The sequence below is a fragment of the Lepisosteus platostomus genome, chromosome 14 (assembly GCF_059453375.1).
Source record: "Lepisosteus platostomus isolate fLepPlt1 chromosome 14, fLepPlt1.hap1, whole genome shotgun sequence".
In the NCBI taxonomy this organism is placed as follows: Eukaryota; Metazoa; Chordata; class Actinopteri; order Semionotiformes; family Lepisosteidae; genus Lepisosteus; species Lepisosteus platostomus.
In genome coordinates, this window is record NC_142624.1 from 7,129,789 (window position 1) to 7,156,243 (window position 26,455).

At 37.9% G+C, this 26,455-nt stretch overlaps 1 protein-coding gene across 7 annotated transcripts in view; it reads right to left on the bottom strand.

Annotated features, from left to right (window-relative positions):
- Window positions 1-802: 802 nt before the first annotated feature.
- The window catches only part of adam23a (ADAM metallopeptidase domain 23a), a 107,962-nt gene continuing 82,309 nt past the window's right edge, over window positions 803-26,455 (bottom strand). For 2 of the 7 annotated variants that reach the window (XM_088606803.1, XM_088606806.1), the window contains exons 21-26: window positions 25,330-25,435; window positions 22,607-22,726; window positions 21,566-21,734; window positions 18,190-18,301; window positions 10,361-10,451; window positions 803-2,721 (exon numbers count right to left, since the gene is read on the bottom strand). In XM_088606803.1, coding sequence (XP_088462929.1) covers window positions 2,676-2,721; window positions 10,361-10,451; window positions 18,190-18,301; window positions 21,566-21,734; window positions 22,607-22,726; window positions 25,330-25,435 — 644 coding nt within the window. In that variant the 3' untranslated portion in view covers window positions 803-2,675. Of the gene's footprint in view, window positions 2,722-10,356; window positions 10,452-15,383; window positions 15,479-18,189; window positions 18,302-21,565; window positions 21,735-22,606; window positions 22,727-25,329; window positions 25,436-26,455 lie in introns of those variants that run through there. The other 5 variants (XM_088606804.1, XM_088606807.1, XM_088606808.1 and 2 more) reach the window with 5 other exon arrangements.

A 26,455-nucleotide genomic window follows, 5' to 3' on the forward strand; every position in this document is an offset into this window, starting at 1 on the left:
TAACGGATGGCAACTAAAATGAATCAACATACCACTTTGAGCTTTGCGGGGTGTAAATACTCAAGGGAGAGGAAACCATTGAGTAAATCTTTCAAAAACTCTTCTTAATTTGGAAAAGATCTTTCACCTTGATCATTTTGAAAGGACTCGCCACACAAATGTAGTCTTCCTATCTGAAAAGCTTGCTGCTGGTGGTTATTTTTTCCAGGTTTACCTCTAAGGAAACACTGGTTGGCATGAGAGAACATTAAAATAAAAAAATATTCAAATTGAAAGATTGAAAATGTTACCTAGTAAGGCCCATATATCAAACTGTATACATTTAACTGTCCAGAAGTGACAATTACAGGCTGTAGCCTTTTAAAACTAGCATATATGGTATGTACTGTAACAATGTAGCAAACCTGTTATACACAAAGAAGAACATTCAATTAAATTACTGGGGAAGACTTAGGAGAAGGTGTAATTCTACTCTGCGATGAGGAGAATGTATCTGAGGTGGTGAGGAGGAAAAACGCAGGCACATTTTTCTGAAAATCTTGCCCTTATCACACATTTTACAGCACTTACAGCAATTACCCCCCCCCAAAATGGTAATTTAATAAATTCAAATTTGAAATTGTATCCATAAGACCAATTGTAACTTCATCTCAAGGGGTCCAATAACATCCAAATTATCCACAGATATGACTCAAAATTTAAGAATGCCTATACCGACAGGGATATACTGTATAACACATTATCTTGTGATTCTCATAACACATCAGCACTGCGTGTCAATAAAAACGAGAAACTGCAGCAATAAAATAATTTAGTCATTTATTACACAATGCCTTCCATTTGAACATGAAGCTGTGTTGACACTGAAACAGATTACTGTTGAAACCTACACAACTCCATCAGAATGCAAAGAACAAGAATGTTTTGGACTCTGTATGGATGTACAGTCCACAAAGGCTAACGTCTCTGTGAAAACAAACAAGTGAACTGATTGGACACTCACCCAAACCATCTGTCGAAAAGGTCAATTCACTGTAGAGTAAACCTAGAATATGGAGTGCTCATCAGATAGAACCACAATGCATGTTTGGAGAAAACAACAAACTCAAACAGGGTTGGCTAAATAAAACCAAAAAGAAGCACATGATTTTATTTGTCTTCCTGTGATGTAAACAACAGTGTCACTTCACTTTCGGATATACTGTAACAGTTCCACCTTTTTTGTATTGTCTAAAGCTGAAATTAAAAGTTAGATGTGGGAGTCGTTAAGCATATAAAAGTTCACCCATTTTTTATTTTACATTTACTAACCTTTAACTTTGTGCAATACCTTCCTTTGCATAGTAATTAAAAGTAAAATGTTTTGTTATTGACATGCACCTATCTTTTTTTTAGCATATTCTTGAGGATGTAGGACTCTCTTACAGAAAGGTAAGCCCAGTTTGTGTACACATGCAGCATATCAGCAAGAGCCATAACTTGGTTTCTAGAAGAATTCATGAGTATACAAGGCCAAGCCAGTATAGTGGGTGTTAATGACTACTTTGTTTCGCCGAATACGTTAATTAACGAATGTAGGTTTATTTTCTTTATTTTGCTTTACTTTAGTCAGAATTCCTGGACTCCTGCATTTTAACACCGTTCATATAATGTGGAACTGAAGTTAAGTGGAAAGAATGAAAAAACTATCCTTTATCATCAGACTACACATCTCACAAGTCTGCTTTATTCTTTGGCTTGATTCACCAGTGGGGAGTTTTTCTGAGCTAAAAGACACCTGTTGCATATTTGGTAAAAGGGTGAATATACAGTAAAACTATATATTCAGCACAAACTTGTGAAAACAAAGGCAAATCTGGGGTCTTGGAGTAATGTGCTGAAATCTGAAGTTTCCACATCACGTATTCAACAAACCCTAACCATAAATCGAATTTTAATTTTCACCTGCAAGCCCAAAAACACCCGCTATACGACATGCTAAAAAGTAAAAAATTATGTCAGTGTGTAAAATGATATGTTCCAATATTCGTTATTGATAGCGTTCACTTTTTTTTTCTTCGTCTGTACAATCATTACTACTGTATTTATATGTGGTTTCAGTCACTGCATCGGAAAGGCAAATTCAAGTCTGTAGCAGTGAGGGAGCTTTGCTCTGGTGACGTTTCAAGAAGGTGGACCTGAGTTTGGATGAGAAATTCTGCCTTTGATAATACGAATTAAGAAAAAAAACTTCACTAGGTGCCAGTGACTGTTTTTTTGTGAGGCTTTCTCCTCATTTTTTGTTCATTTTATGTTTTTTTTTCTTAGCTTTTGCCATGCAGGAACCCTCAGGAAGAAATCTTCATGCCATGGTAGAGAGTGTCTTTTGAAGGAAGTCATGCCTAGTAAAGTGGACGTTGTAGAATCCCGATGTACAATTAAGAAACATACATCGTTGCACCGGCACTTAAAAAGATTTCTGTCATTCGCGTGATGTGGGTAGGGCTGGGAGTGGGCACGGGGAGGGCCAATCGGCTGTATATGTCTGTATTTCAGTTTTTATTAAGTTATTAGTTTTTTCCTCTATGGTTTTTCAAGTAAAACAGTTTCCAAGAAACACCAGCAGCTATTCCAGTCCTGCTGCCTAGTTTTCAGAATCCTCCTCGTCGCGTCTCAGACTCTCCCACAGGTCTCCTTTAGATAGCGCTCGCGTTGGGATCATACCTCCTCTTTTTGACATTTCTTTCAGTCGGGTTTGGAAACGGGAGAGAAGAGGGGAGACAACGATTAGCAAAGGACCAGACCTTCCATACAAGCAATGACATTCAAAGTGTAGCCCACTTGCACCATGCCCTCCCAAGCTAGGATAAAGGATTACACTGCGCCGAAATGTTTCATGAAAGCCACTCTTAAATTCAAGTGCCTCAGTTATTTGGCTTTGATTTCTATAAAAATACAAGCCTAAGACCATTCTCAGCACAGTTTTTTAAAGGGTTTTGTTAAAATATATCCTCTTCTAACATTTCACACTTTACAAGAATTGGTTTGTGCACTGCGTAATTAGAATTTAAGTTAAACGTAATAAAGTTCAATTTAAAAATCAAATTGAATTAAAAACAAGACCATGATGAAGAGTTGTGCTGCAAACATCTGGAACGGCTTACCTAAAGTATTGTACAACAGGTTTCACACAAAAATTAAAGGTCTTATGTATACCTCTCCCTTATAGTGAAAGAAAACTACTGTACTTACATTTCAGGTTTTCTATTTTGCTTCCAGATCGTTTACCTTTTGCTTTTATTTGTCACATATTCGGGCTCAATGCTGAATATTTTTTTAAATATGCAAATGCAACAAGCTACACCAACATCTGTTCATGGCGACAAAGCTCTTAAGAATAATATGTCATTAACAACAATGATTCTAACGCTTGTACAGTGCACTTGCAAATAAATTATTCTCACACGGAAAGTGAAACTTTCTGACCGTCTTTCTGACTAAGGAGGAGTCCCTTGCTCAGGAGAAGGATGAATATAACTTAGACCTGGGTAAGATGGTTTATCTGCCTGTCAGGCAGCTCAATACAGAAGCACCCAGCTAAAATACCTGAAAGAAAGACTAAAAGTTTGAGTTAAGCTTCTGACAAAATAGAACAGGAATTAAGAGAGTGTACTGACACTATATACTACTGGTGGAGAGGGGTATCAATTAGACCTTTAAAAAGGATTACTACATTTACTTAAGATTTAGCTTTTCTATACATACAGTATATTACTTAATGTAATAAATTAAACACTACTATGCAGCCAGATTGCTTCCAAATAACTGATGTTTAGCACAAATCTGAGGTATAAATCCATAACTCTGTCTCTTCTTCTGAATTGCTTTGTTTCCATTTTCGTTCACTAGCTATGGAGTGGCGCAGTGGTACGCAATACTACACAATGAATGAGATTCCTTTCCACATCAGAAGTAAATATTTATAGATTACACTTGGGAAATGACGTACCATTCTGGTTGTGGCTGTATTTCTTTCTTTGAAAAAAGAAACTCGGAACAGCACCTTAACAGACCACTTCCCTCGAGTAACAAGAAAATGTAATCTATAAAACAACTGCAAGACACCACATGAAAACAAAAGGGTTTTGGCACTACCTCCCCAAAATCTGGCTTTATGTGGGGCATCAAGCAGATTTTCATGCATCTACTTCCAATAGTGGCCATTTCAGAAACCACCACTATTGCCATCTTACTGGCATGCAGTGCAGATAAAACCGTGAATAGAAGAGTTCTGTGAAGCAGACACCAATGAAAGCTGACAGGTACATCTCAGTTGTGTCTAGCAAATATCAGCGCCAGAGCTTCTCTGTGAGTGTTAACAAGTTATGACACAAAGGTTGCAGCCAACATGGTGGACGATTTCTAGCAGGTTCTGTTAGCGTTTTTGTTTCATATAATCCGATTTAAGGCGCAAAATCACACCTGTTGATTCAGTACCTTACTGCAGAGTTGACCACAGCCATTGTGCAAGATAGTGACTTAGCTAACCAGGCTGGTTTTGTGAAGTTACATGCAAAGCTTTTGCTGGTGTGACTCAAGATGCTTAATATTAACATGCCATAGAGATTAAGAGAATAACGGTTTGGATTTTATTTCAGACACAATTTCAGAAACATTGCTGTTCTGTTGCAAAACTGTGAAAGAAACCTAGTGACCAATGACATTATTTTAAAAACGCCTTCACCTGCCTCTAAAAATGAGGTATATGCAATATTTACCATTCCTTTGCATGTTATGTGTATCTAAAAGCCACATTTATGCATTATTTCCATATAAGGTTTACTGACATTTGTGTTCTGTTACTCAAATGCCAGTAAAAAATAAACTCCTTGGCTAGTCTGCAAGGTGGGAATCATTAACCTTCAAAGACCTTCTCAGGAATCCTCCTAAATAAATTATATTTCTGTCTGCCTAGGTACTAGATTACTGGGCAGTGTAATCGCGACATTTCTAAAACACTAAATGGACTACTGTACATCCTTCCTTTTATTTTTCCTCATTTGTCACATCCACACAAACATCAATGTGACAAGGACTATGAGTATCTCCCGGGCTTCACAGCCACACAATGAATCTCACAAGTGTTGGCCTTGTTCTTGAAAAGAATAGGGGTGTTACCCCAGTGTCCAGGCAAAATTTTGCCCTGGCCCTTACCAATCATGGCCTCCTAATAATCCCCATCTATGAACTGGCTTCCTTACTCTGCTCTCCTCCCCACTGAGCTGGTGTGTGGTGAGCGTTCTGGCGCACTATGGCTGCCGTCGCATCATCCAGGTGGGGCTGCACATTGGTGGTGGTGGAGGGGAATCCCCATTAAGCGCTTTGAGTGGAGTGCCCAGAAAAGCGCTATATAAGTGTAAGCAATTATTATTATTATTATTATTATTAATTATACAAGGGTGACATACTGACTGTACCCACATGAGGCAGCCAACAACCACACAAGGTCCTGGGCCTCTAAATTTGTCACTGATAACGCGTGAAAATGCAGATGGTGTACCATGCAACGACACTGCTTACAGTATATCACAGTGCTTTACGTGGTTATATCTGCATAATCAGATCGCACAGATCTGAGTTTCTTCACAACAATACCACTCAACTCAAACCTACGGGCAAGAACACACTAGATAAAAGCATGCCTCCTCACCAAATCCTACAGTTCTGTCAGTAATTACAGGGAAAATGTCAGCGCTTAATGTCATTTTGGAGGGTGACAGCTCGTGGTCCAGGCCTACCACCCTGATCTCAAAGCCTGACTGGAAATGGTGAGGTTTGCAATGATTTCAGGATGCTTCCAATGTTCCTCAAGGAGTATCTCATAGAAAGACTAGGGCAAGCATGATATCTCAGCATCCTTGACCTGGATGCTGGCAAGTGCCCTTGACACCCAAAGCCAAACACATGATCTTTTTTGTGCTGCGCACATGTTGGACTATGTTTTGGCTACTCTTATGATGGAGTTCTTTTTTGTTGGAACTTGGGACTGACATCTCCAGGATTGCCGTCCTTATCCCACTAAGAAAGGCCATGTTTTACATGAATCCCACAAAGAAACTGTTCCGGTTCATGACTTTCAAATACCTGGAATACATTTTGGAGAACAGACTGGAATGACTCGTTTCCAAAACCACAAAACAAACTCCAACTGCAGGGCCTTCCTGTGACTCATCATCTACTATCAACGTCTCGTTTCCTACTTAATGGAACAAAACCAGTCCTGTGAAAGATGTAATGGAAGGACAAAAGGGAGTCTAGCTTTATATTCAACTGTGTTCTATCCCATGAGATCACCCAGGTTCGATCTCTGAAAAGAGAGGTCTTGGAATATTCCAGAAACAAGAGTGAATGGCAGGAGAAAGGTCTTTCTGTCAAGACCTGAAGCACAGGAAGCACAGCTGTCCAATGTTCCTACAAAGCGGAGAAAAGGACATGATGTCCAGCCTGAAAAGAGGACCTAGCAACCCATCATGACGTCTCCATAACCCCAGCTACCCTAAAGAGTGAAGGCATAGATCAATCTTCAGGATAAAGATAGACTTAAACTGAGGGGAACCTGTGACCAGGTTCCAGGCCACACTACCCAAACTGCTTCCATACTGTGTGTAGTGTATCTATTATCAATTAAATTAAATTAAATTTATTCCTGAATTTCCTCATCAATATGGACCATTTGACCATTCCTCTGCACTACTGAAACCAAAGAAAGTTGATGGAAAAGTCTCAAATAGGAAAGCATCTCTTTGTTTCAACCGCTGCAGAGACCTCCTTTTCAAACTATGGTACTTATGAGAACTGATGTTACCAAGGCATTGAATCCAAGTGGATTAAAATGTTTTTTCATGGTCTCGCTAGGTACGAAGCGCACAGCCAGCCAAATGAACAAGGCAATTTCCCCTAAGCTATGTCTTTCAAGCACTCTGTTTACACATTAATCCAAAGGATGCAAAAGCCACTTTTGCACGAGTGCTTCAAAGAATGGGAACAAGGCATGATAGGGTCTCTTTTGTGGGTTCCAAACTACCGTTACTTGTTTTCCTCAACAGCCATTATTCGGTCTATTTCCCACTTCTACACATAAGGACATATAGAAAATCAAGGCATCTTTAAAAAAATCAGATCGCCAATTAATTTGGTAATATGTACCCTGGAACCAGAATGGCCAGTTGTTCAATTTTACAATTCGACCTGCAGCTACTCCACGCACAGAGAAGAGAACAATTGTGTAGGGAGATTCCTCTAACCTGCCTAATTTCAAGCCACGCATGGCAGGCACCACAACCCTCTAACTGAGGTTCAGTTCTGAGAGGAAGAGAGCTCTCCCTGACGGTGAAACACACCTGCAAGAGCCTCAGAGGCCTTGCAGAGGAAAGACATCGCCTAATCCTGCCCTACCCTGTACCCACTGATTGGAATCATAAACTCAGTCGGCTAGTGACAAAAATTCCAAGCCCAAAGCTCTGATCAGAGTGCTAAACCTGTGCTCAGGTGACTGCTATTACACGCTTGTCTAGTTGCCCCTGTACAGTATAACTTGCTTTTTCGTTGTTCCAGCTGAGAGTACCAAGTGCAGCATGTCAGGTTTACGAGAATAAATAATATCTTTCAAACTGAATATACTGTATATGTATATATGCATCATTGCTTTGCTATTAGTTTAGGTTATACAGTATACTACAAAAAATCTTCTCAAATTAGAATGAGTGAGACTTTGAGCCAGCCATGCACTGCCTAAGATCAGGAGGACTATTTGCCAGAAGTCATTTTATCATAAAATAGATATCAGTGCTTTAGAATGAAAAGAGAATAGGGTTCACAGGCAAAACAGGTCTGATGAAAACAAGAAATGAAACACCGGGGGAATGGAGATCATTTGTTCTTCAGCATTAATGATGCAAGTTTGATATTTTGCCAGATCTCAACAGGTGAAATAGCAAAATGTTGTTCAACCACACTGTTATACTGCCTGACCTCCTTCTTATGTTCATTATTAGCAAAATTCAGTTAGATTCTATTGAATACAAAGAAAAGTGGGGAGTGAATAAATATGTACACAGTATATGAAGTACTGTCTTTGGGCAGGCTTCCATAGCTGAGTGAAGGGGAGTCTATCAAGGGCTGGATGGCCCTTTCCAACCCACCTCCACCCACCCCACTAGTGTGACGATTGAGCTAGGGCATCTATGGGTGATGTGAGAGAGATACCTGTAAGTGAAAGGATGTCCTGGGTTCGAGACTTCAATATGCAGTAAGTAAGACCTTCTGCCCAAATTTCTGTCATACTGTAACTCCATTAACTTTCACAGTAATCTCTCAGAAATCTTGTATTGTAAGTCGGGGCTTATCACAACAGAAATGGTTTAAAGATAAAGATTCCGTCACAAATAAAATCCAAATGAAAGACTGGTTTTAAAAATTATTCTGTAAGCCCAATTTGAAAGTGTTCTTTAACCATATCCCTACCACACAAGCATTTAGACTTTTCCAGGCTGTTAAATTTTTCATAGGAAACAGATGCTCTGCCAGGAACACATCCATTATTAAAGATGACGCTATTGCATTGTACGTCATTGTGGAAGATTCAGTAATTAGACAAAAGTTAAACATCTCCAATTAAGACTTTAAAGGTCATAAATAAGAACGTGTAAGGTTTAAAGAAAGTGAATGATTAGTAAAAGTTCTTATTGCTTTTTATAATATTTTTAATGTATGTTGAAAATGTATTAAACTAAAATAGATTCTACACCACAGTATAAAACTGGTTTTCAGAGGAACAAACATATACACTTATTAATCTTCCCATGTTGTTTACACTGAAAACCATCATTTTATTTTCCTACAGTATATGTATGGAAACATTTGTTAATGAAATCTTCTTAAGGATTGCTTCAGAAATTTAGACAATTATTTAACACATAAATGCAATGTGTCTAAAATTGTCAGGTTCTTAAAATCAGAACAGACAGAGTAGTTAAACTTTTTAGCACCTAGGGTAAAAATTTCAAGGTGTTCATTATTTCTATCATAACCAGTGTATTTCACGAACATTTCAGGAAACGTTCAGTATCATTCAATAGCATGTAAATCAGGATGACAAATACAGTATATTGTTACACACTTACTGTAGCTCTTTAATTATAAAAGGACTTACAGGCTGAATGAAAGTCCATCAGAAAAATTACTAATCACTCACTAATTTGTCTTAGAAAAAAATGCTTTCTATATACATTTACATATCCTACTATTATTTCATACTGGATATGTAAGTTTTACAGAATTAATGTGTACTGTGCTACATTTTATTTGACAAGGTGGACATTGCTATATTTGACTTTTTCAGCTCTTCATGAAAATAACTTGTTTTACATGCTGAACCTCAAATATATCCATAAGCAGTTAACTACAGTATTTGCATGCATAATATGTACTTTCTGCACAGACACAGTAAGAATTATGCATATTATAATGATAAGAAATATCATCCAATGAAATTAACTGTGCTGTTTAATAATTCAACACAGATGGGCAGTGGTATTTCAGAACTTGTTGTTTTTTTGTACAAAAGTCTAAGATTGATACCAGCCGGGCAATTTTCTACCTTGGGAAGACTGACTTTATTCACATACTACAAAACGTAAAGTTATAATCATGGCTCAATCAAATGTAACCATTTACAGTAAGTGATATGTACAGTCTCACTGTAATACTAATAACAGTAATACAAATCCACTTGCATGCAACATTTTTTCTTTTTAAAAATTGACCATTGGGTCCTCCTTCAAAAGCTACAGTACCTACATCTTAATAACAGATCTGTTTAGGTTTATAGCTGGAATTCTAACATAAGAAAAGCAACTGGTTTGATGTCTGACATCTAATTTTGAGCCCATGCACTCAGAAATCCTCATGAAAGTAAAGGTGACCTTTCATTTTTAAACCTGAACAACATTTAAGTTTATATCTCACATAAAACAGATCTAGATTCTTGGCTTGTGGTTACTTTACTGAAGGTTTGAATATGTGACTGCCCTTTCATAGTGCTAAAAGCGTTATTCTAGAAAACATGCATGTCAAGCTTTGAGCTAGGCGAGTCCAGTGTGTTTGAGGTTCTGCTACAGATCCACATTTCTTTTAAACTAAAGCCTTCCTCCAGCCCAAACCTACCTTTCCTTCTTATGTGGTATACATATCTGCACATTCGAGTGTGCAGTGTTTACCTTTTGTTTATCTACTGTCTGTAGCAGGAACTCGAAACCCAAGTTTTAGAAGCAGAAGGCGAAATGCCACAGCCACTAAAAAAAAGACATGCGACGTTGCTTACTTAAAGCCCCATCCTGTACCCCCCAGGACAATGGCTGCCACCAGGATAGCGCCCGCGATGGAGCCTATTATAAGATTGGTGGCACTAGGACCTGTGACAAAGGATTATGGGAAGAAAGACGTCAGAACCAACTCTGCAGGTTACATTGAAGGGAAACACTTTTACACAACGTAATGAACAGATTACAAATAATCTGATAAAACTATAAAATTATGATAAAATCACACTTTTTCCTACACTACTGGATACATCCATAATCTTGGAGCTTTGGGGTTTTTAACATTTATTCCTTTTACTTGCTAACTGCTGTCAAGTTAAGAAAGGCCATGATGCCTATAAACTTTGCATTATTGTTCCTGAACTCTCAAACCTCCAAGACTGTCTCTTTCTCAGGTAGTAAAACAAAGGCTAAGATGATCTTTTTGAAAACATAAATCTCTTCAGGCTCGGCTGCTTTCACTCAGTGCCTTACTCTGTTAAACTAATTCCCTTTTCATGGCTTTGTTCTGGCTTTTATTCTGCACATCCTGGTTAGAATAGCACTGGGTACTAGAATTATCTAGGAATGTACTGTATATCTTTGTATACAGATTTTTTTTAAATTGGGGCAAAAGAAGCTAATTCGAGTATACAAGCCAAATTATATTTATATCCATATTTAAGTATTTTTGATAGATTAACTGTTAACTGCATCATATATATGTGATTGTATTTCACAGAGCACTATACCTCACCACAACCACCTTTTAAGATTGGAAATCACTTTTTAAAATGCATGTCAACCGTATTTTACCTGTAGTTTATGTAATCATTCAAGAGATCATGTTTACATACTGAGACTTTTTTTATTCTACTGCATGGATGCCTATGTATATTCAACTAATCTTACCCAGCTCTCCTAAATACTGTGATGGTGACAAAACATTGCACTTCGAAGCTCGTCAATGATTAGTGACATTTTGATCTGCCTGTGACACACGTTAAGAAAAGCTTCTCTTAAAATGAAGCAGCTATTACAAATGAACTGTAATATGCTTACAGTGTACAACTGTACTGCTGCACATCTACAGTACACAAACGCTGAAAACAAATATACGGTATGATGTTCTTGAAACATCTTTTACAAAGGTATATGTAATGGATTTGTATTATATATAATTTGAAAGTAATGATATCCACGATGACCTTGATTTTATTTCTGATCTTAAAAGGTATATTTCACCACTGTGAACTTGCCCTGTGAATTTTTTTAAAATATTATTATATATTGCTTGTGCACAAAATTACCGTACAGCTCGCAATGACCTCCAGTGTTAGTGGAAATCTGTATACACTCACATTACATGCCTATGTGGATTTGCCAACTACTATATAACTGGAAATTAGAAAATGAAATTAAAAGCACTGCATATACAGTATGTTCCTGTATATATTGTGCACGTTATATATACTGTTTACAGTATAGTATGGCTACAGAATTAAGTATGATTATTTTTCAGTACTTTGGTTCCATCCTAACGAATGCAATAAAGAGACATACAGTAGATTTCCTCTACTACATTATTATTGCGATCTTTCCAGCAGTGTGTGCTGAAGAGCAGGATTTATACTGTATGCGTTACAGAACACGTATTGTATGGCCTGACAAGAAAATGAACTGTATAAAGATAAGGAGTTAAGGTCTCCTGTTTGCAGTGCTTTCCTCAGACATTCCTACCTGTGAACAAGCCCTTCTACATACTTCTAGTTTATAGCTGTACTTTACATGGCTGAGTTTAATTTTTTTTTTACAGTTAAACTATCCTTAATTCTCCACTAACACTAACCGCATGGAGAATAGCTGTCTCTGTACCAAGGTTTCTCATCCTATACTGACTTCTGCACCCGTTTTCAAGATCACTGGGAATTGAGCAGGGTGTGAGACATACTCTACAGTATATGTATATTAATTAGGCAAACGGGCCTTTTAACTTTCTCAAGTTTATACTTGTATAGTCAGCTACACTATGGACTGTAGTTCAGGTGGGTAGCTGCATCAGCATGCGTAGTCTGCAAAGGAACAAGTAATAGGTTTATTCCATGCTGAAAAGAGAGGTGAGAAAACACAACGTTTCAGCTGTGAAGCCTCCTTCATGGGGGGAAACTATGAGCTGTATTTTGATTATCGTCACAATACCAGCATTAGGGAGTGTTATTAGGAGCAAGATACATCATTCTAAACATCATTTTCTTGGTGTACGTGGAATATTTTTTGATGTTGTTCATTTTCAAAGTAAGAGAATGCATCGCAAGATAGTACATTGCACTTTAAAATAAACATAAAAAACATACAAATATTTGCTTAAAAACAACTGGAATATAATGCATATTGTTATTAATATTATTGAAGGTAACCAGTGACACTAATTGCTGCTGTAATTGACTACCACAGTAATATAGAGAGATGTACTCCCTACATTGTAACCCCTTACATGTTTGTGTAAGGAGAACTACGTGTGTGTCAGCAGAAAAATAACAGAGAGTACTGACAAAATTGAGCCTTCATTTAGTCCCAATGCACAAATTATAGTCAAGATAATGCTCCACTATATTAGCATGTGTAAATGTAGTAAGAAAGACATAAAAAGGTTAAAAATGGGTCTGGTGTGTTTTGAACAGATGGCAATATAATGCATATACAGTATGTATTTATAACATTCCCAAAGAGCTTGTGAATCAAAAGGGTGTTTAATTAAGATATTAAGGGAAACGGTAATATTGCAATTTTCCTCCACAGACAAATTTAAGAATAGGTACTGTAGTTCAAGGGGCAAGAATACTGGAGAAACATGCAAGCAGCTGTCTTAACAGCCTAAAACAGCCTTCAGTCCATGTTGTCTGTGGTCACTTCTCTCTAACCCCAGTCCATCCCTGTTAAGGGACCGACTTTATTGGTGTCAAGAAGAAGATATAGGCTCACATTACAAAAAAAGAAACAATCCCATATTGCAGCATAAGCTTGGAGGCATATCAACATTAAAAAAAAACAGCTTGAGGGATTAACAAAACTGAAGATATTTTTTCAATTTAACATACATGTACTATGACTCCAGTTTGCTCCAAAAAATATCACTGTTGATCTTGGATTGGACACCAGACTGTGAAAGGTTTGCAGACATATATACAGGTATATAGTACGAGCACAAACAATACTAATTTGTGCAAGACAATTGTGTAAATTTTGTTAACTAATTCTTAAATAACAATGATTTTAATTGTTATTTTTATTTCAGCAAACTATTAGCTTAACAATTACTGCCAATACTGTAATCTCAAACTGCTAGCAAAGACAAAAATGTGCTCTATTGAATATTCATTCAGAGAATGCACCATAGCCACAGTCCAAAGGACTAAATCTAGAAGAGACCTTTGAGTCACACAATGGGATAAAAAGAATAAACAGCTGTCAGGTTGAGAATAAGGAAAAGAAGAGTTACATTCATATTACTCGAAGAGTTGAAGCAAACCTATCAGAACCTTTAATTGCAAAAACGTATATTTGATTTCGTATTCGGACTTGAGATTGTTGTGGAGGCTTGAAAAAACAGTCATTATTGTTCATGGTTTGATCTGTTGGGAGGGTGCGATTGAACTGCCTATTGGAACACAGGCCAAGCACCTACTGACACTATCCAAGTGACACATGGTCACATAGGAGAAGCTGCAGAGCTGTGACTTCAAGAATCTCCCTTCTGACTCTTGAGCGTCTGGAGACTCTCTGGAGACTGGTCACAGTAACCACTAGGAGTTGAATAGCAGCTTCCCAAAGTAAGGTTTTAAAGGTCATTCTCCACTCCAAAATGAGGCTCGGTCCAGATGAACCTTAATTTAGCAGTCTGGTTGAAAAAACTTTGTAACTCAGTCAACTTCTGAAATATATATTTTCTTTTATATAGACAAGATATGAAAGTGTGCTGGTTCTAATCTGTTAAACTACAATGAAGGAAATGTAAATGTAGGTATTAAAATATGTAGCGATTTTAAATTGTAACATTAGACACCATATTGCAAAATAAGCTGTGTGAAAAAAATCAGATGCCTGAAAAGCCAACAGCTTCCAAAGAATCACATTTCCTTAATCATGTGAATGCAGTTTTAGGAATAAAAATTAAAACGGATTACGGTAGACTCAACAAAGACACTGATTTGAGGATACATTTTAACCAAGAGGTGCAGAAAAAGAGCCAGAACTGTCCAGAAGACAAGGAAAGGGCAGTACTGTACATGTGTTACTAAAAGGGAGTTTGTTTTGTGTATCATTCACACGCACAACATATAAAGAAAGACTGAAAGAAGCTCCAGATATAGCAACTGACACATTGCCTCAAGAAAAGCACAGTCACTGGACAGTACGTCAAAACATTTCACCGTCAAGTACTGAAGCGACAGACGTGAAGTTTGACTGACAGAGTGCACCTGAGAAGTTGAACAGTTCTGTTCTTTGCTAGAAACTAAACATGATGCTACCCTGTCTTCAAAAAGCAGTTTGTGTTCTTTATCAGTTTGGCAGACGAACCAAAAACACCGATATTCTGTTTGAATCACAGTTCTAGCCAACATATAAATGAACGCCTTCTGCAGGTGGCGTAACCAACCACGTCAGATTCAATGGTGTTTAAGCCATACTTTTTTTTAACTATCAGCGGTATCAGTGGAAATCTGACCCATGTGTCTTTCTAAAATGGTATCCGTAGACCTCTGCAAAAGTGATGACACCAATTGATAAAAACAGCAGCCTACTGATGGACAATCAGTATCACAATTTTTTTTTTTATATGCCCCACATGCCCCAGAAAGGAGAGGGATTAAGACGGCATGACAAATAAAGAAATCACATGACACTGACACGTCCAACCACATGACGAATACGGTCACCACATGAAACAGCCACTGGGACGGCACACACAGGGTCCAGGGTGCTCACAGCAACCTCACACACTAGGCACCAATATTCAAAGGAAAACTCTGAAACTGAGAAAGATGCTTACTCTATTCCCCACCCAGTGCCTCCAAAAATCACCCCCAGGGCCAGAATGGTCCCTGCTACTGCACCTATCAGTCTGTTAGTGGCCAAGCTCACTGTACAAAGGGAAAAGGGATAATTTAACGAAGAAAATTATCAACTGTTTTCGCAAGGAAAAGGCTCATTTCTTTGCCTGAGTAGAAGGGTCTCACTGGACCTAAACACAGCCTGGACAACATTCCATTAACCTGACTCACAGCTCTCTGACTTGTCCTTCTTCTCCATGGAGAAGTGATTCATTCAAGTTTTACATTTTATTCTGTGACGGCAGAAAAAAAAACACTATGTATTTAATCCTTATCCTCCCCTGTCCTGAAAAGATCCACTTATTAATTTAATGAAATCAAGCATGGTCTCTAACGCTTGTGGGGTGAACTGGAATTCCATTTTAGTTCAGTCTTGTACCTTCATGAGATGTCTAATTAATACACTTAAATGGACAAATCGTAGTGCACTTCATGCAGCCTGCTCTTCAATATCCAATTTGTAATGCGCAGGCATGAGCCTGGCTAATTTATTCTTGAAAATAGCCTCACTTTATGCTGACATGTCTCCAAAATGAAGAGAAAAATATCTATTACTCCGTTTAAAGAGCTCACTTTAAAAGCCTGTCGGTCAGATTATTTAATAAAACAATTCGAACTCAAAAACCTGATTTAGCTAATCACCTGCAACATTACAGTATATTAACATATTCTGAACAGCACAGCTAAATGGAGAGGCTCTGTTAAGCCAGAGATTTTTTTAACTCCTCTGCAATAGATTGGACTTTAGGTACAGTATGCTGATATAAGCCAGAACGTGATCAGCAGCTATTTTGGCAAAAGTTTACCACAGGACAAATTGGGAGAAAGACTTATTTGTTTTTTTTTTCTTCTCTTACAAAAAGAAAGGATGACTCATGTAGCAAATATTTCAATCTGAACCTCATGAGAAAGGGCAATTGATGCTTAGAAAAAAAAGGAATTGCAGAGAACAGGAAAGAATGCATTTATACAGTATTAATCGTAGCTTGGCTGTCCGAGAAATTAAGAGAGCAACAATATAAGTGTAATTTTCAGAAATGTTTTCAATACACACAGATACAAACACTAACCCAACAGGTCACTTGCCCTTAAAATAAGTTGCTAGAATTGCAAATGTACATACAGTATAGACCTCTTATGACTCTAAATATACCTCTTTATGATCTAACATATTGGTACTGCCAACGCCCTGCTGTAGTGAACAACCCACAGGCCTTCCATCACAGAAAACAACTGAAATAATGTTCTTTGGGATTCACTGTAAATGCATCAATATTGTTCTCTCATTTTTTTCTGGACAGCCAGAGTACGATTAATCTTCATTTCATTTTTTAATAATCTGTTGCAAACAAACGTCTTTAAAGTCTCTGTCAGATTTTAGCCTCTCTGCAGAGCCGTTCAGAGTTTTATCTGACAGAAGTTACACTACTGTAACTGATAGAGGGTAATAACTGAAATTAACATGTATTTAACTACTGATTTTACTTTTAAGGTCTTCATATGCAGTCTCAGGAAAAAAACAATATTTTGCCTGAAAGCATATTGCAAATATATACTTCAGATAAAAATCAATGGAAAGAGTTTTGGACATATTTTTATAGCAGCAGCCGAAAACGCTTCTGTCACCAGTTAAGTCAATTATATCAAGATTAATTGTCTCTTAACCTCTGCAAAAAGGTGTTAAAAGGATTAGAAAAAAAGTCTCAAAAACCATTTAAGCATTTATGAATTCATATACCGTATTGTTTCCCAACTTAGGGTTGTTTATTAACCTCTTAATTATATTTCTGTTTTAAGAACTTTTGGCAGAAGCCTTAAAGGTACACAGACTGCACCAATTCTGTCCCTGTTAACCTTTGTCTTCTTAGTTCCTTTATGAATCATTTTTTGATTTTTTTTCGTTTTCCATTATTTAAATCAATCTTTATTTATGCTGAATAATAAGTCTAATAAGGAAATGTATAGTTGTGTTTGCCTGTTTACTAAAATTGTACTGATATAAATATAAATAAATATAAAGGTATCAAAGTATTTATCTTCAGATTTTTGTGAGCCTTTTTTAACCACCATTTTTTTAAAACATCACTTTTTCAACATTTGGTTTAATGGGATTTGTTCTCATCATTAGATGATGCGATTAACATCTAATATAATTTCCATCTAAAAATTGTGTTTAATGTGTTTTAACATGGGAATGTCTGGAGAGAATATACAGTCTTTTTCATATCTATTTAGAGACTCTGAAAATAGTAACTCTTTTTAACTGTAAAAATAATATCCATAATGTTTTTACTTCTAAAAACACATTGCTCAGTTTTCCTTATTTTCAGGCATGTATAACCATTTGAGGGAAGAGCAGAAAAAATGCAGAAACTGCAGTTTTCGACTCATGTCTTTGCAAATTAAATTAGAAAATGTTTTAATCTTCCATAACCCCTTTTTAAAAAAAAAATCTGTTCTACATGGACGGTAAATAAAGGTAAGCTCCAAATAACTAAGCCATATTTTAAAAAGATACCAACAAAACCAAGTTATTGGGCCCATGGGGTTCAGCATGTATTTTTTTTCCCCAAATAATGAAGAATTACTGTTAAAAATACCATCCTTTGTTTGCCTGTTCAGATCTGTTTCCCATTTCAAGAAAATGCCCCCGCGGGACCACTGTGTTCATTACTAGAAGAAAAAGAGATAGGTTACATGTTAAGCGTTAACCGACTAAAGCTAAAATTAATCTGACAAACCCTTAGGGCCATCGTCTTGGCCGGAAGAAGTGTCTTTAATGGGGTCGTGCATGCTGCAGTCTGTGCCCGCCCATGTGCTATCACACGTGCAGGTAGCTTCGTTATTGCAGACCTGTAAGGCAGGAGAGATCATCTGGTGAGGAAGAGGTTTGCACACACCAACATACAGTTAAGCACAGGCACCATACAAGGTGCTAAAAAGCCATCAAACACAACCATCAAAATGTTCTCTGCCCGATTGTTCCGTGAGATATGTCTGCAAATGTAAGGAACATGACTGGTTTTTCTCTACCTTCATCTTTTTATTCTTTAAGAAAATAACGTGCAGTAAAAACGCACGAAAGAACGTCTGTCAGAGTGATAAACAGATAAGTGTACCACACACACGCGAAAGCATTCACCTGTTTCAAGAACCTGCTGAGAACAAAAACAGAAAGGCCTGGAGTGAAGTGATGAACAATTTCTGAGCTTGTCAGGAATGATTTATGGTTGGTACATTTGTATGAAGACTGTCGCAAACCAGTGAACAGCACTGTCCCCAGACCTTGGCTGACATAATTGAAGCAGGTTAGACACAGCGTTTTCAGCGACAAACAGTAATATAAACACATGGACCATACGAGGTGCTACCAGTCGCACAATTTTTTTAAAATTAAGAAATGTTATCGGTTTTTCTACACCTTCATCTTTCTTTTTATTTTGAAAAAAAAGTAACATACATATAAAGTATAAAAGTAAGAACGTATCTTAGAGTGATAAACAGATTAGAGTGCCCAAAGATCTGGCACTGGAGAAATTCACCTGTTTCAAGAGTCATACACCTGCCGCAGACAAGCCACGGGCCTCAAGTGAAGGGATGAACAAGCACATGGATATTTCTGAGCTTTTCAGTAATGCTTTGGGGTTTGCGGGCTTGTAAGAATACTGTCACAAACCAGCAAACCTTCAAAAGTCTGTGTGTGAACCTTGGCCGCCGCAATTAAAGCAGATACAGCATCTTCAGTCATGATGAATTAATTAATCACAGGATGAGGAAAAGGAAGGGTATTTTGTCCCTTCACTATCGTCTAAAAATTGGGCAAAGACCAAAACAGGAACAGATAGAAACAAAAAAATCTAAAAGATGACAAGCTGCCTTTTGCCCAGAAAACCTGTGAGACCATTATTCACCCTGTATATTCTTGCTCTTTGAGGGAACTGTGGCAACATTTCACAGCTAGTTGAGGAATAAATGCTAATAAAAAATAATTTCTTTGGCATTTCTACTTTTCCCAATGTCTTGCACACAACTGACTTAACCACTGAAACCTTTAAACTAAAACTCACATACCAATAAAAGTTACAGTTCTTTCTGTTCATGAGCTTCGGAATAGATTGAATATGCTTATTCTATGAGGCATTAGACAAGCAACAAATGCTGCCGTTCTCCTGTTGTATTCTCGCATTTACTGCTGTAAAATGCAGTACTCCTTTGTAATTTTTATTTTCTCTCAGTTCATGAAGGCGCAGGTGGTATTCTTATCCAAACTTAAAAATCCCACCACAGGAGTCAAGTCAAGGGGAGTTCACCATTCCCCGTGAATGTAAAAGGAATTCATAACCTCACATAATTAGTTAATTAAAAATTAGTTTTCTGTTCTTGCTGTCCCTTCCAGTGCCAGGCTACAGTCCTGGTTATGATCCTGTTGAGGCAGACCAAGGCACTGTTCCAGAGCTCAACAACACATATCCTGGAACAGTATACTGTAGCAGGCTACCTATGTCGGGTGGCACAGTGGTGCAGTCGTTAGCATTGTTGCCTTGCACCTCTAGGGCTCTGGAGTTTGTATGTTCACCCTATGTTTGTGTAGGTTTCCTCCCAGCGGGACTGGTAGGTTAACTGGCGTCTAGGAGGACTGGCCCTGGCGTGGATGTGTGTGAATCTGTGTCTGTGACACAAACACACACACTGGGACTGGTGTCCACCTTGCACTCATTGCTCACTGCAGCTAACTGTTTCTGGTTACCAAATGAGCAGAGAGTAAGGTGGAAGAGGAAATGAGACTGAAACCGCACCACTATTGAACAATGTACAAATCCTTCCCAAACATATACACTCGCATTTGTCTTAGAATTACTAATGTGCACCTTGTCATGGATTTCTCCCAAGCAGTTCGGACAAATCGCATACAAAACAAACCAGCTGTACACTGTGCAATGGTTTTCAAAACCCAGACATTGACCCAAGGGTCATTCAAACATTGGAAACAAGTTGTATATTCTTTTATTTTGGCTTTGGAGATTACTGATGATACCGTATTCTCTTTACAAAAAAAAATCATAATAAGTATCTCCATTTCCCTCTCTTAATGTCTCTGAACGTGTGCCTTTTTTGTACGGCTGAGTGGCAAGAAACGTCCCAGACTAGCTTTGTGACATCTGCTTCATATCCCTGAGAATCCACAATCAGTACATCATACACAGCACTTACAGCAGGAAACTGAGATCAACAGAAAGTAAATACAGTATCAACCAGTGACCTTCATGTGACTCAGCCCTTTAGAATAATTCACTTACTGCAAAATAATACAGTATGTTAATGGCATGAAGTTATTTATAGTCTATATTAATTTCATTTCTGACTTCATTTAAAGCAGAGCTTTTACAATTATGTGGCATGCCCTTTCAAGACCGCAAATGAAGGACAACGTCGTTACTCAAATCGATCAGCTGTCAGCAGAGAAAAGAGAGCTCTGTTTAGATAACTTAGATTATCTGTACAGGTTAATTTCACAGAATGTGAATGTGAATAATTTCAGGTCATGAATGTGGGTATTCTATTTTAACTTAAAAATCCCACCACAGGAGTCATGTATCCTGGGGTAGTTCACAGTTCCATAACATAATATAACATAATTAATACGAACAGCTGCTTTGTAGAAAAATGACGTATATCATGTAATTTAAACAGCGTTGAACTTAGTCAAGGTGGGGTGGGGTGGGGGGTGTGTGTGGACAAACATCTGTGTAACTTAAGGGGAGCACAAAACAAGGTCAATTTAACAAAATTAAATAAAGAGTCCAACATTCAACAGGATCCTATTTTATCATTTAATCATACATACACTAAACTAGTCAAAATCCTTGGACCTGCCAGTCAGTCAGCAGACCTTGAGCAGCATGCACATTTGGCTTTTACAGCAAATACAGTCTTTTTTAAACAGATCTGCACGCCTACACGGTCCTATTTCCTTCCATTCTGCTTCTTGCCATGGCTGGGGATCGTCGATGGATCAACAACTTTTGCAAGGCATTGCATACGCTTAATACAGCTTTTAGGGCTAAGAAGGAGAAGAGGTGTAATTCAGTGACATATTGAGTTAAGCCAAAGACTCACCCCATGAGCAGAGCAGACTTGCCCATTGGATCCACTGGGACAGGCGCTAATGTTTAAGGACTGTATAGGCAAGCATTTCCTGTCAAGGCACATCATAGCCGGCCCACAGGGGGTCCCATCTTCAACATATCCCAGATCAGTCTCGTCATCCAGCACCACATGGCCTCCACTGAAGGGAGAGAGCACATCTGATTGATCAGAATCAAGAACTATGCATGACTGCTCCAAACTGTTTGGTTAAAGGCCTTCCCTCGATATTTGAAGTTTCTTCTTCTGTATGAACTTGGTAGTGGCAGGTATTAGGTTTGCTGTGAGTTAGAGAAGTGCACACTTAACTCTGCCGCAAACATACATGATATACAGTACACACCATATACAAAATGTAAAGTATAAACCACAACAGGCCATGCAATTCTGAGGATATATACCACACCTGCAGTAATGCTGATTTAATCATCCCATAAGTGGTATATATCTCTGGATCCACACAGCCAGTGGTTAAAACAGTCATTTATACTGCTTACAGCATGGGGGAGGCAAAAAGATTAAAAGAATTAGAACTAAATCAATTACCCTTATTACATAAACATCTCATAGTGTTATATAACCCTCAATAGACTATGGTCTTTCATTTCATTTGCTATTTACATACTAAAAATGATCAGTACATATAAAATAAATTGTTTGACGCAGCGTTTGAGAAGTTTGAGGCCAGAGCACAGGGCACGTTCAGTTTTTCACATCACACAGGGGGAGGCTGGGATCGAGTTGTCACGGTAGGTAGGAGTAGCATTTTCAGACGAGTTTCTGAAATGGAATACGACTCGTTTCCAGGCGGAATAATACCCACCTCTTGAAGTGGCTAATCATCGACAGCACGTTTTTCTGTCTGCAGAAATATAACAAGCAGGCTGCGCCAAGCGTTTGGACATTTTTGACATCCGGTGGCGATTTCTTAAACAGTTCTGAAAGGGACGCTGCCCATTTACAGAATAAATAAGCACGCACATTGGTACGAGAGAATGAGAGTCGTCATCTCACCTGCAATCCACAAGCCTTCCCTGATGGTTAAAGGTGGTGGCAGTGATATCACCCTTCATTAAGCCGACACGCGGAGTCCTCTCGGTGTTGGTGCACAGGAGGTAGCCGCAGAACACATCACTGATAAAACACAGGAAGCGCACGTTTGTTTTGACCTTCGGGCCTGTTCTTCTCTCTTTTGTCTATTTGCGATTCCTTTATCTTTTTAGTTTTTGGGTCATACTGTACCATCTTGCGATTGGCAAAAGTCATGCAGCTTAGAGCATCATGTTTCAAGCCAGCGCCAGTCAGGGCAAAGGCATGCTTTTTGCCCAATTAATCTTAAATTTGTTTTTCTAGATGGTGTTTGAAACTACCAAAAATGGAAAATTTCCTTAAATACAACAAACTATTATCATTTATAATAGGAATTTAAACTCTTCCCCTTTACAAACTTTAATGACAATGTTATATTGTATATTTTTTTCAGACTACTACATATTCTTTAATTTGTAATGCAATGTTAAAGATCTGTTATTGGTACATGATTTACCACTTAAAATGTATATATTGATAACATACTTTTATTATGCTATCTTATTATTCCTGATGAGACATTTGCTTAGGATTTCAATACAATAGCTTTCATTAACTTATCAGTCTTTGTGTATATGAAAATTTCCATTTTGATGATGTGCAATGATGTCATGTTCGTATCTCAGCCTGCCTAGAAACTGAATAATTATGTGTGCATAAACTATCTATTTGTAGATCAAAAGCATTGTAACAGCACAGAAAATTATATTCAAACTTCCAAAATGATTCCTCTGTTTAATGAGTGACTTAAAATAGACAATACAAACGTGATTGTTCTGGAGAATGTCATATAATTAATACTACGCTTGGAATCAAAAATGAACACTTTGCCACAGTAAGAGTTTGTGCAGCTCAGGTCCTATGCCAGCTTCATGAAACTCTTTTATGTGCGTCTGCAGAGAGATTATTAAACCTGGAGCTTATTATAATTTACTTCAAACTAAAGAACAGCTTCAAAGGCCAACTTCCACTTCAAAATATTAAATCACATCTGAATTTCAAATGTCAACTGAGTATGGTGAGGACACTTGGAACAAACTACGACAGACTGTTTTACTTAAACTGTTGCTTTTTTTTCGTTACTTTAACCTTGTGAGCAAATTCACTGGGCATTAAAGTTAATAGAAAAATGTTGGAATTTCCAGTCTGATTGTACATAAAAAGGCACATCATCTCAATACCGAAAACACGTGTTAATACTCCCTACTTTTTCTCACCACTACGTTAATTAAAAACAGGGTTGAAGTTTCATCTTAATTTATGCATTTTGTTAAGAGCTTTATTTGAATATATCTTTTTACATCATTGTTTCTCCTGCCTGCTTCCAGCACAGACATCGGTCACACAGTGGCCTAACAGATGAAACAGACTTTTGTAGTGGAAAATGTGGCTCATTAAATATATCTCAAGTCTAAAGCCTCTCTTCTGAACCTGTGCTACAATTAAACTGAGTTCTAAGAGAATGGTAAAGTCACACATTTTAAAAATAGTTACTGTATATGGAAAGTGTCCATGTGTGAAATCTCAAAACAAAGTTCAAATAAAGTTTCAGGTCTGGGTTACTTTTTAACATTTCTTCTTTCAGCACTGTATAAATGATAGACTCCTAAACATAACCTCACTAGTGGGATCAGTGTGTGGCACAGCAATACTAGAATGAGAGATGCACTACAAAGGGTGCAGAGAATTAGATTTAAAGAGAATTAAAGGATGTGATTTACCAGCATCCGGTGTCGCTATAAAGCCCAATCATGATTCAGTATCCCAGCCATCCTGGCCACAGACTGGTCTCTCCCCTGTGCTCTGGCAAGTGTTACCGCAATATTAAAGCACAGACCACTAGGCTTAAGAATGGCTCCTACCCTACTGCAGTACACATCCTCAACAGCTAACTGCAATGCCTCAGACTCAATGCATGTCTGCACTATGCACTATTTGCATGGTCTACCATGTTGTTTTTCACTACTACATATTTATTGTTCCTGTTGTTATTATTTATGATGTGTGTAATGTACCATCTACATTGTGTGGTGTTGTCTGTTGTTCTGTGTACAGGTACTGTATGTCCTGAGAGATCAGAGCGAATAAGAACTCCAACATACATGTACAGTACATATGGCAATAAACTTCTCTCCACTACATGATGGTACAGCATCCAAGATGGAACTTCTAGCATTCCTGCACTTGTAGGGGCTTTTAAACTAAAACATTTAACACCCAACTTGTAAAGAAGTAAAGAAAAAAACAGTAAAATCAGAGTCTGGGAATAGGACAGTATTTCATGCCCCTCCTAAAGAACCACCATAACCTCCTCTGTGAGCTCTTCTGTGTCCTGTGTTTGCTTTTACATTAGTGGATAAAGGCATGTGAGTCAAAGCTGTCTTACACTAAACTCCTTAATGTACTTTATAGGAGTTTAAATTTGGCTCTGCTGAATACCTATGGAAAAATTGGGAGAGTGTCCTTTTGTTTCCTCCAGGCAAGGGTCAGTTTGGATGAGAGATTGATTTCATATAGGTGGAATAATGAGGATACATTATTCTGTTGACTGTATTCTGTTTACACTCACAGGAACAGAGATCTAAACTCGACTTGATTATGAAGCTGGTTTGTAATTCTGCAAGTGCCGAATGACATCTTTTTCTTACTGTTTGCTGCACTGGATCCACTTGTCTCCATCTCTCCCACAATTCCCCTTATCTGTGCCCTCTGTGTTCAGCTTCTCATAACAGAACTTTTCAGACCCACCAGCCTCTGTCCAGGAACAGAACGGAGTTTAGCATTATTTACATTTCGGAATTCATAGTTATCATTATACAGATAGTAGTAGTAGTTCAGGTGGGGAGCTGCGTCAGCATGTGTAGGCTGCAAAGGAACAAGTAATAGCTTTCCATGCTGAAAAAAAGAAGACAGAAAACACAACGTTTCGGCCGTGGAGCCTTCACACCTGAAGAAGGCTCCACGGCCGAAACGTTGTGAATTATCTGTGCATGTTACAGTTAAAATGAATTACTCCACAGTCCAAATAGATACAGTAGCGGTAGGTTAATTGTCTCCTACAGTATGCTTATTATTAACTCTCTTAAGGTTTGGCCTGAAAATAAAAAAAATATTTTAATATTAATAATATTTTAGGGTGGCATGACAGTTTGAGTATTACCTCACATCTCTGGGGTTCAGTTCTGGACAGGTTGAGAAATTTGCATGCTGTCTTTGAGTCCACCTGAGTTAGCTCCAGCTGCTGTAGCACAATTCAAAGACATGCTGTCTAAATTACTTGGTGGCTCTTCACTACCTCTTGAATGCTAGTGTGTTCTGTGTGTGTAATGATAATGTGATTTTTGAAGACAGGGGGAGGGAATACATTGTTTTATGATGAAAGACCAATCTAAACCAGGAGACTCACTGTTTGAACAACATGATCAAAAAATTTAAAAGAACTAGACTGCTGTAAGTATTAAACACAGTACACCCAAGGAGGATCTTTGATACCTGACTGTCAGGATGTCACTCTGTACATCACTGGTTAAGCCAGGAGTACTGTAGGTAGCAGCACAAGAAAAGAAAGACCTGGATGCTATTGAGGACTGTAGAGACACAGGGCAAATGGAGTGCATATTGCAGGTTGATACATGTACAGCATAGACATTTGTGCTGTATTTGTGCAATTTATGCACAGTCCTTTTAGACGTCACAGTTCTGAGAATAGGAATGAATCACAGTTAATAAGAAAAGACCCCATTAGGTGCATAATAAGTTGTAAATATTCAATCT